We start from the raw sequence: 11,246 nt of genomic DNA on the forward strand, positions 1-11,246 counted from the left end.
AAATCTCTCTATGATTTTCTCTCCTAAAACTCTCTGCTGAAAATAAGAATACAATGGTGGCCAAAAGCTCTCTTGCCTCCTAACAGTTAGGCAAGTATATAAATATTAGGTTAAAAGCTCGTCAGGGGTAATCTTGTAATTTGGTAAAGCTTTGGGTTTAAAGTCGGCTGGAACCAAGTCGCACATCTCGCGTCTCGACATCGATCGATGGTACAGGATGTACATCGATCGATCATAATCTTCAATCGTCGTGGCTTCTCTTCTGTAGCGATCGACGGCACTGGATGTGCATCGAACGATTGCTTCTTCTTCGTATCGACCTCTAATGGTCAACCTATTTTAAGCTCCTAAATGCTCCATAATCATTATTTTACTCCAAGTTACTCATGAACCTGAAAACATACCTAATATGATAGAATATATAATATATAGATAGTAAGATACTTATATACCATGGATGAAAATGAGTCAAATCCATGGTATATCAGATAGTTAAAAGGGTTGTTTGAAGGGTTTTGGATATTATTAGAAGAGTTTTGGTTGGAATCCATTTTTTCAAAGAAGATAGAAAAATATTGAAACTAGAGTTATGAGAGGCTAAAGATGATTTTTTTTTCTGTGTCCAAATCTAATGAAACAAGTCTCTATTTATAGAATATGAAAAATGATAAATTTTGATATAATTTTTTTTAAAAATAAATATTTTAATATACAATAATTGAATCAAATAATGTAGTAGAAAAAAAAAACTAAAACACAGCCAATCAAAGAAAAGTCGTCATAACTACGCCACATCGGACTGTCTCTCTCCTTTTCAACGAGTTTAATTTTTTCAGCTAGTTGTGTGCCAGGTCATTTTAAATATCTAACAATACTAAAAGCAAGATATCAAGCCTTCTAAACGCGTCCACGTCGGATTGAAAATTCAGGCCAATCAGAGATTGTCTTTCTGCCACATCACTTATTTCCGGGTCTGAACCACGCCAATATTTATGTATCTGAGTCGATGTGGCCCACTTCCATACGAATCCATTGCTTGGCAAAGCGCGACTCTCCAGAATCCACTTCATCTTCACCATTTTTAGATCGAAATTTATGTTGTCTCTGAAAATCACAGTTACGTTGGAGTTAAGTTGACCCACTCTTTCACATTAATAACCTTCATTACTCCTTCCTTACAAGTTAGAGATGTTAGCGTTCTGACTCCCATTGTTCTTCGCTTTATATAAACTCCTTTGCAGAATCTCATTTACTACCTTTACAAAATCCTTTCCTCTTCATGTCAACTATAAGCTATTCAATCGCCCACAAGCACATACCTTTAGGGTTTCCATTTCAGTTAAAGCACAAACCGAACGTTTTCACCCGAGAGAGAACGCAGAACTCGGTGACCCTATCAAACCTATCCTTTGTTTCGTCTTCGAATCGATCTGATATTGTCATCCAAGTCGTGGATCTCAAGCCTATCCAATCTATATACGTAAGATTTTAACTTTTAACTCTACATCAGTGTTCATCCTCCATTGATACCATTTCTGGGTTCAATAATTTCGTCAACATATTGGATTGTAGTTTCACCATCGTTTAAGATTCCATGATATAGATCTTGGTTTACATGTTCTTATTGTGTTTACAGGTTAGTGAGAATGATGTAAAGACGAAAGTCAAAACTATGTTTACAGCTCCACGAACACATGATATGATTCGTGAGAAGATCCAGACCCTCGGTCTGATTCATCTCCTTTATTTCACTGTTAACGACATCTCAAGCAAATCACCAACGTAAGGATCTTCTCTGCTTATATATCATGTTTTCCTCAGATTATTGAAAACCAACTGTTGCTAACGTATGTTGTGATTTCCCTTCAGATATTCGATGCTTGATTTGTTGTTTTTTCACTTATCGGTTGTAGCTGAGATAAGAAGATATGGGTTTACATTTTCATTACTGCTGCATGTAGGAGCTGGGTTATTCATTCTCTTACATGTACACTCCAGTAAGTCTTAGTCCCCTGCTTTCATGTATTTTTTTTTTTAAATAGTTCTTCATCTCTTTCAGTTCTTGCAGGTGCTCTTTTGATATTTGTAAACAGAACATTTATATCAAATGGATATGTATTGCAAGCAATTTATTATTGAGCATAATCATAATAATTTACACTCGATTTTCCACTCAGGTAATATTACTATTTACAAATAATTACCACATAATATTTGCTTGCAGGAATACCCATTACAAGAGATGCTTTGGGATTTTGGACGGTGAAGTTGTATCGGGAGATGGAGGTGTGGATACCAGTGTTGCCCAATTTGTGTAATGGGTCATGCGTGCTATGCTGCCACATGTATTTTTCAAGTCAAGTGTTATTCTGATATATTACTTCAGAACACAATAGATACTCCTTTGGCTATGGTAGCTTTGTTTCAGAAAGATTGCTCAAGTTTATTCTTAGCATAAAGGTTCACAATAGGTATATTTGTTCACTTGCATTCTCTTTCTGAATCTTGGATAAATTGTTCTTACATTCTAAACTCAGTTGTTGCATAGTTTGAGAGTGAGATTTTCACAAAAATATGTTGCACTTACGCATGAAAATCTTTGTGATTCAAAGTAAGAGACTGGCCACTGCGGGTTAGGGACGTCCAATGCATGGATGAGCTGATTTTCTTAGTTTTGGAAGTGGACTGTGGAACAGTGCTAAGTCTCCTTACGGTCTAATTTTCATATGATTTTACATTGTTTGTTTAAGGGAAAATCTCCATCGTTCATCTTATGATTAATTATTTTGTCGCATAACCACAAGTGTCAAAAAACATGTGATGTCAGTCTTTGGTTGGCAGGAGGACACCAGTTGAAAGGCATGATTACTATTCTATACATACCACAAGGACACGAACCGCTGGAGAAAACCAATTAACATTGAAAGGCTGGATTACTATTCTTCAAGCCACATGAAGCATAATAAATTTAAGAAGAATGAGGATTTCGTACAACATTCGACGAGGGAAGGAATAACAATACTCCCTTCTTCCCCAGGATTCGGTGATTACTTAATTGAACGTGTTGACAGAGTCAAGCTGCTTCCTGCTGAAAGTTATAATGAAAAATTGGGTGGTGATTTTGATTCTACCGAGAACAATCCTAGACACATTTTTCTTGGTAGATACTGTAAAACACCGAGGCTGCAACACTTGCAGAACATTACGGCTTATGCTGACCGAGCATGGATCAAACCGTTGTCAAACAGCTTAGGGTTAGGAGTTATAATTAACTTTTGTACAATTACAAGAGCAATTGAATAATTTTATCATAGATCAACACAAAAAAAATTTGGACGATGAAAATTCTGAAGTCTCAAATATTGTGTACGTTCAAATGATATGAAATTCAGGCTAACATCCAATATATAATTCAGATAACGCAAATAACAATAATACTTTCGGTAAGGAAAATGTTACTAAGATTCCTTCATACATTTTTTTTTTTGAAAAATCCTTCATACATATTTTGGTTTAAACTTATAGTTAACTACTCAACTGCTGTTATGTTTAGCTACTCAAAACACATACAACTAGGTAATATTCTAAAATAATTTTTAGTTTATTTTTTCTGTCATCCTTTTTTTTGTTTATTCCTTTTTAAAATAAAAGAAGTTTTTTTTATCAAACAAAGCTAATCAAATATTATAAAAGAATATCCATAATGTAAAGAATATAGGGACAATTGGGCCAATATACCCAAATCGTTAGGGAATTAAGTAAGTACCCGTTTGCAAAAAGAACTAGTTGAATCCGTACATTTTTGCGTTCATTATCCCCGAAATGCCCCTACCGTTTGCAAAGGCGAGGCAAAAAGGTGAACAGGTCGCGATTTGGCAAGTACAAACCTATGATTCTATTCCGATATAAATTTTTGGCTATTATCCGCCTCAACTAATTTTGATTGGTTATTGTGCAAAGTACCATCGGGAGCTAAGGAGAATCCTGCGGAAATCTCTGTGTAGCGTATAATGGATGGATTTAGAGGTTACCCCGAAATCTTAAGGGTTTTCGTTGGTGTATTTAATGGGGGTTCTGGAATTACATTCGAAACAGTTGAGCCCCAGCGGCGAGGAGGCATCTTCCATACTTGAGTACATTATAAAGGACAAGGAGAAAGTGTGTAATGAAAACGAAGGTAATAAGAAGCGGAGCTACACGAGCGGACGACATAGTCCTCTAATGTCGAACCCAAACTTTCCCGATCCTATTCCTGATGCGAACAGAACAGATGAAGATAGTGATGGTTAGAGTGTTAACCGTTACATTTGAGTAGTAACTGATACTAGTACATGTTGGTTGTTGTGATTGACTAGGAACTGTTAACAACAAATGCATTATATGTAATCCGGTGTGAATATGTGTATTTAGCTGTTATGATTGTTTAGTAACGGGTACTCTTGCATTTTAACAGATTCCAAAGACTAAGAGGAAGCAGAGAAGCATCTGTTTGTGAGGCAGGTTTTCATGGATCAATCGGCTTTCAAGACTCACATGTCTCTCTATGCTTTGGCGAACAAGTTCCGGTTGTGCATAACTACTAATTAAACTTGTCACTGATAAAAATAATTGGTGGTGAGTAATTGTAAATGGAAACAGTAAAGATATATGTTGAGGGTTATGGTATATGGGAACATGATGAGAAGGCATATTCAAATAATGAGATATCGTTTTCAGTTGTATATAACTACTAATCACACTCGTCACTGATAAGAATCACTGGTAGCGAGTAATTGTTAATGGAAACAGTAAAGATATATGTTAAGGTCAATGGTATATAGGAACAGGACGAGAAAGCGTATGCAATCAAGAGTATCGTTTACAGTTTTGTATAGCTACTAATTAAACTTGTCGCATATAAGAATAACTGGTAACGGACATTGACTTGTTGAGCACGTGACCTTGGTCAATTAGTCGTACAAGGCTATCAACGGCCTCATCTTCGACCTCATCTTCCATGTCAAAATCTTCTGGAGAATGAGTTGCGTCCACAACCATCCAGATAACGTCTACCTGCAGTATTTTCAAGGGGAGGAGTAATTTAGTCACAACTAAATAGGTAATGTATGTGGGTGCCTTCCAAGAAAGATGTTTACAACGCACAATCAAGTTAGCAAACACAGCGGTTATAGTGCACCTAACACTTGTGAATTAGCACCTAACACAAGTTGTTGAAAGCTAACGAACGGACTGACATGCTAAGAAAACATCAGTTACCTCTACATGTTTCGTTAACGGGTTCTAGGAGTAGTTATCAACTCATTAGCAAGCAACATAACTGCTAATTTGTATTTTAGCAGGCATGTTCTATTTTAGCGTCTAACCATTCCTAAGTCCGTAACAAATAGCAGCTACTTTATTTGTTGGCCGACACAAATAAGGTTGTCGCATACCCTGACCGGGAGAAATCTATTGTCTTACCTTGCATTCTTCATCCAGATCTCTGACGTGTACATGGTTTACACAGTACCTTACAACCGTAGGTGTTGCAATGGGGGCCTCCCACTCCTCTGCTTCGTCGGCTTGAGATTCGTAATCTCCGGATTCTGAGTCACAATCAGAGTCAATTACCACAACGGGTTCTGCGGGGGTGACGACCTCTCTTATATGTGGAACGCCGCCATAAATACGAGTTGGATCGCATGAATTCAACCTCCTGGATCTAGAGCGTCTATTATAGATTCTTCACCGGCCGGGTTCTTCACTGGCCGGGAACATCCGCTCTGGTTGTTGCGTGTGCTCCATGGTGTTGATCTCTAGCTCTTAGATTGTGGTTTCTCTAGAGCAGTAATAGTTTCGAGAAGATTAAACTGAAAATTCGTTTGTAAAAGATGATTTTTCACTTGCCCCTCTCTGTCATTCTTTTTGCAATGTTTTATTCACTTTATTTTAAGAGGTTCGGAGTCTTCTAGATACATGCCGTGTAATATGCTGAGATATATATATCTTCTGACAGTGTGCAGTGTAGACGATATGGTGGGTTGTTAAGTTATAGGGGTATAAAGGTATTAAAAACAAATGTCTATGTAGGGTGGTATCCGCCTTATTCCGTAAAAATTCGTGTACATTCGTTCTAATTTCTCAAGATTATATCTGTGAATCCAAAGCAAAAACAAAAGTTGTGATAAGTTTTTTTTTCTGACTAGGTACACATAATAAAATAAATAAAAATACAAACAAAATAATAACCTATAATAACCCTTTCATCTTATAAATTATTGCAATTCGACATTTGTATGTTTATCTATATGAAATGGCCAAACAACTAATTTCAAACAATAAGAGAGCATCAAAGACCGAAAAACACAAAGTTATCTTAGTAAAAACATTAATTAAAATCTATAAATTTCAAGAAAAAAGTCTGCACAAATTAAATTGCCATGTACGAAATTTATAATATAGTATTTGAAAAACAACGAAAGAAAGTTATTACTCGCATAACATGAACAAGATTATACATCAAAAAGTCAATAACTATATAGAATCTTCACAGAAAAATATTAGATAAATAAAGCTACTCAAATTATGCCCTTTTTCAGAAAAAAAAGAGCTAATCAAACGCAATATGAAATCACTAAAATTGAGATCTAGGTGGAGTTTAGCGAAGAAAAAGAAAAACACCCAACCGTTTCTATTTTTCTCTATTGTTTAAGTTAAGTGGTTTGTTCGGCGTAATATTTTACAAAATATCATTTGCAAAAAAAAAAAAATATTTTACAAAATATTAGAGTAAATAATCCGCGCGTAACGCGGAAAAATCTCTAGTATGATTAAACACACCACTGCCTCTGCATCTGGTTAACTGTTGAATTAATATTTTAATAGCCCATTTGCACTTGGTCTAATGAAATCTCCTAGTCAAAGAATCTAACACACACACTATAAATCATTCAAATATGCTAACTAAAAAGAAGATCCATGTATCAAACTTTGTGATCACGTAAAGTCTCCTTACCACCAGTCCAATCTCTAACACGAACCCCCAACAAAAAAGAAAAAAAAACCCACGAACCCCAACAAAATTGCTGTCCGAATTCCAATAAAATAGTAGGTGCAAAAGTGTCACATATGCCCAGGGCCGTGCTTGACTTTTTTGGGCCCCCAAACACAAAATATATTTTTGGCCCTTCAATTACTTATCATAGAAAAAAATTAAAATTTATGGGGCAAACAATTGAACCCCCAACCCTTTGTAGGAAAGAATTGGACAAAAACCTGTAGAACTAACCACACTTTGTTAAAAAAATTGGCCCTTAAAATAGTTATACACAGCAGGGCCCCAAGCATGTGCTTGATCAGCCTATAGTCAGGCACGGCCCTGCATATGCCCCTATCTTCCGCCCCCTGACCGTCCAAGAACCATTCCTGAACAATATATACATACACACACAGCCGCAAAATCAAACAGATTCATGTTAAACGAAAAACAGTGATTAAAGAGAAGATCAAGAATGGGCATTAAGACCATCAAGGAGTTTGGAAATGATGAGGATAGCTATTATACAAGCACCATTGTTTCTACACAGTTTACAACTTCAGCTTCATTATTTGCAGCCCAGGCCCAATTCGTTTTTTCGGCCCAGACCCAATCGTTTTTACGTATTTACACAGTTGCCATCGCGTCCTCGTCACGCGCCGATATGTTCTGTAATGGAAGAAGCAGAGGAGGAGGGATGGGAGAGAATCTTAAAAACGAATTCCAATTAAATAGTAGGATGCAAGTGTTACATATGCCCATATCTTCTTGGCCCCCCTGACCGTCCAAGAACCACTCCTGAACAATATATACATACACACACAGCCGCAAAATCAAACAGATTCATGTTAAACGAAATACGTTCATCAAGGAGTTTGGAAATGATGAGGATAGACATATTATATATGCACCATTATTTGCAGCCCAGGCCCAATCCTCTTTTCGGCCCAGGCCCAATGTTTTACGTATTTTTACACAGTTGCCATCGCGTCCTCGTCACGCGCCGATATGTTCTGTAATGGAAGCAGAGGAGGAGGGATGGGAGAGAATCTTAAAAACCCTAAGATTTTAGACTAATCCTTTGAGCAGAGACATGCTTCACTCAAACTGTTATCGTCACTACACTTCCTCAAGAGACGTACCTTCCTCTTCCTCCTTCCTTACATCCCGTTCTAGGGTCTCTCCCTCTCCCTCTCCTCCTCTTCCACTCTCACTTCCTTGGAACTTCTCTCCTAAGCTCTCCACTCGCTTCCAACTCCACTGCTCCTCTTCTTCTTCATCTCCACCAAGATGCTCTAAACCTAATTCTAGCTCCCACCGCCGCCGCTACGGCGGCGTCATCCCATCCATCCTCCGCTCCCTCTCCTCCTCCGCCGACATCGAAACAACTCTAACCTCCCTCTGCCTCAACCTAACCCCCAAAGAACAAACCGTCCTCCTCAAGGAACAAACCCGCTGGGACCTAACCCTCCGCGTCTTCCGCTTCTTCCAACGCCACCACCAAGGCTACTCCCCCAACGTCATCCACTACAACATCGTCCTCCGCGCCCTGGGGAGAGCCGCCAAATGGGACGAGCTCCGCCTCTGCTGGATCGAGATGTCTCGCAGCGGCGTCTTGCCCACCAACAACACCTACGGGATGCTCGTCGACGTCTACGGCAGAGCGGGCCTCGTAAAGGAAGCTCTTTTATGGATCAAACACATGGAGCAGAGGATGCACTTCCCCGACGAGGTCACCATGGCTACTGTTGTAAGAGTTTTGAAAAACTCTAACGAGTTCGAACCCGCGGATAGGTTCTTTAAAGGTTGGTGCGAGGGCCGTGTGGTTCTTGATTTGGACTCTATTGATGATGATGATGATGATCCTATGAACTTGAAGCAGTTCTTGTCCATGGAGCTTTTCAAGGTCGGTGCGAGGGGGCCCGTTGAGAGAAGGTCCGACTCTTCTTCTTCCCCGAGGAGGAAGCCGAGGCTGACTTCGACGTTCAACGCGTTGATTGATTTATACGGGAAGGCGGGGAGGTTAGAGGATGCGGCTAGCCTCTTCTCCGAGATGCTGAAGTCCGGAGTTGCTGTTGATACGGTGACGTTTAACACGATGATTCATATCTGCGGGACTCACGGGCGTTTGTCTGAGGCTGAAGCTTTGTTAAAGAAGATGGAGGAGAAAGGAGTTAACGCTGATACCAAGACGTATAACATTCTTTTAACTCTTCACGCTGGTTCTGGAGACATCGAGGCGGGGCTTAGATACTATAGGAAGATCAGGAGAGTGGGGCTGTTTCCTGATACCGTGACTCACCGAGCTGTTCTTCATGTATTATGTCAGAGGAAGATGGTTGCGGAGGTTGAAGATGTGTTGTCTGAGATGTATATGAATAGTATTCGAGTCGATGAGCATTCTGTTCCTGTTATTATGGAAATGTATGTTAACGAAGGGATGATAGGGAAAGCGAAAGCTCTGTTCGAGAGGTTTCAGCTGGACTGCGTGCTTTCCTCGACCACGCTCGCGGCGGTTATCGATGTCTACGCTGAGAAGGGGCTGTGGGTTGAAGCGGAGAGCGTGTTCTACGGGAAGAGGAGGAGCGTGATGAACGATGTTTTGGTGTATAACGTGATGATTAAAGCTTATGGTATGGCGAAGCTTCACGAGAAAGCGCTTTCTTTATTCAAAGGGATGAAGAATCAAGGAACTTGGCCTGATGAGTGCACTTACAACTCCCTTGTGCAGATGCTCTCCGGGGCTGACTTGGTTGATGAAGCTCAGAGGGTCTTGTCCGAGATGGTGGATTCGGGGTGTAAACCGGGGTGCAAGACCTTTTCTTCTTTGATCGCTAGCTACGTCCGGCTTGGACTGATGTCTGACGCTGTTGACGTCTACGAGGGGATGAGGAAAGCAGGTGTGAAGCCGAACGAGGTTGTTTACGGTTCGTTGATTAACGGATTTGCTGAGAGTGGGATGGTGGAAGAAGCGATTCAGTACTTTAAAACGATGGAAGAGGACGGTGTTAAGTCTAATCATATTGTTTTAACGTCACTTATCAAAGCTTATAGTAAAGTAGGGTGTCTCGAAGAAGCTAGGAGAGTTTATGACAGGATGAAAAAGGATTCAGAAGGTGGTGGTCCTGATGTTGCTGCCTCCAACAGCATGCTGAGCCTCTGCGCGGAGCTCGGCATGGTGTCAGAGGCGGAAACCATTTTCAACGATCTTAGAGAGAAAGGCACGTGCGACGTGATCACGTTCGCCACGATGATGTACTTGTACAAAGGGATGGGGATGCTTGATGAAGCCATAGAAGTGGCTGAGGAGATGAGGGAGTCCGGTTTACTAAACGACAGCGTTTCGTTTAACCAGGTGATGGCTTGCTACGCAGCCGACGGGCAGCTGCGCGAGTGCTGCGAGCTGTTCCGCGAGATGCTGGTGGAGAGAAAGCTCTCCCTGGACTGGGGAACGTTCAAGACGGTGTTCACTCTGCTGAAGAAAGGCGGCGTGCCGAGGGAGGCGGTGGAGCAGCTGCAGGCCGCTTACAACGAAGGTAAACCGCTCGCCACGTCGGCGATCACTGCAACGTTGTTCTCAGCCATGGGGTTGTATGCCTACGCGATGGACTCGTGTAAAGAGGTCACGAGAGATGAGATCCCTCTGGAGCATTACGCGTACAACGCGGTGATATACGCTTACGGTGCGTCGGGAGAAGTTGATATGGCTTTGAAGGCGTATATGAGGATGCAGGAGAAGGGGTTGAAGCCGGATATCGTCACGCAGGCGTACCTTGTTGGGGTGTACGGGAGAGCAGGGATGGTGGAGGGGGTGAAGAGGGTGCATGGATGGATAACGTTTGGGGAGATTGAAGCGAACCAGTCGTTGTTTAGAGCGGTGAGGGATGCTTATGTAAGTGCGAATAGGCAGGATTTGGCTGATGTGGTGAAGAAAGAGATGAGCATTGCTTTTGAAGATGGTCAAGAGGAGGAGTATAGTTCGATATCTGGAGAAGGGGAAGAAGAAGAAGACGAATCCGAAGAAGACGATGAATTTTGAAGTGTAGCCACACGTTATGTGTAGTAAAAGATTGAAGAAGATAGAATGAATATGTATAGTTTTCTTAGAAGCCAAAAAAGGAAATGTGCAATGTGAATCTTAAACTGTTTGTAGTAAAGAACAAATCAAATCTATAGAAGCAAGCACTATGTCATCGAAACAAGTTTCTGGCCTTTGTTTTGATACAGGATT

At 40.5% G+C, this 11,246-nt stretch overlaps 2 protein-coding genes across 5 annotated transcripts; both read left to right on the plus strand.

Annotated features, from left to right (window-relative positions):
* Window positions 1-1,021: 1,021 nt before the first annotated feature.
* On the plus strand, window positions 1,022-3,144 carry LOC106298716. Of its 4 annotated transcripts, none has more exons than XR_001261534.1 (5): window positions 1,022-1,480; window positions 1,637-1,782; window positions 1,870-1,997; window positions 2,225-2,471; window positions 2,613-3,144. XR_001261534.1 is itself a non-coding variant. In XM_013734860.1 (5 exons), exons 2-5 carry the CDS (start codon window positions 1,280-1,282, stop codon window positions 2,371-2,373), a joined length of 624 nt encoding a protein of 207 aa, XP_013590314.1. In that variant the 5' UTR covers window positions 1,040-1,127; window positions 1,242-1,279; the 3' UTR covers window positions 2,374-3,144. The 4 variants fall into 4 exon arrangements, 2 of the variants coding, with proteins under 2 accessions (XP_013590313.1, XP_013590314.1); XR_001261535.1 differs by having other exon boundaries at window positions 2,842-3,144; XM_013734860.1 differs by having other exon boundaries at window positions 1,040-1,127; window positions 1,242-1,480; window positions 2,225-3,144.
* A 4,863-nt stretch (window positions 3,145-8,007) lies between these two features.
* LOC106300648 (pentatricopeptide repeat-containing protein At1g73710) lies at window positions 8,008-11,217 on the plus strand. Its single transcript, XM_013736842.1, has one exon. It carries the CDS (start codon window positions 8,109-8,111, stop codon window positions 11,052-11,054), a length of 2,946 nt encoding a protein of 981 aa, XP_013592296.1. The 5' UTR covers window positions 8,008-8,108; the 3' UTR covers window positions 11,055-11,217.
* Window positions 11,218-11,246: the final 29 nt, after the last annotated feature.

Source organism: Brassica oleracea, chromosome C6, assembly GCF_000695525.1.
Source record: "Brassica oleracea var. oleracea cultivar TO1000 chromosome C6, BOL, whole genome shotgun sequence".
Lineage (NCBI taxonomy): Eukaryota > Viridiplantae > Streptophyta > Magnoliopsida > Brassicales > Brassicaceae > Brassica > Brassica oleracea.

Coding starts and splice junctions, on each gene's coding strand:
- LOC106298716 (XM_013734859.1), top strand. CDS start 1,280: ATGTCAACTATAAGCTATTCAATCGCCCACAAGCACATACCTTTAGGG. Junction 1,481..1,636: donor AGCCTATCCAATCTATATAC/GTAAGATTTTAA, acceptor TTGTGTTTACAG/GTTAGTGAGAATGATGTAAA. Junction 1,783..1,869: donor ATCTCAAGCAAATCACCAAC/GTAAGGATCTTC, acceptor ATTTCCCTTCAG/ATATTCGATGCTTGATTTGT.
- LOC106300648 (XM_013736842.1), top strand. CDS start 8,109: ATGCTTCACTCAAACTGTTATCGTCACTACACTTCCTCAAGAGACGTA.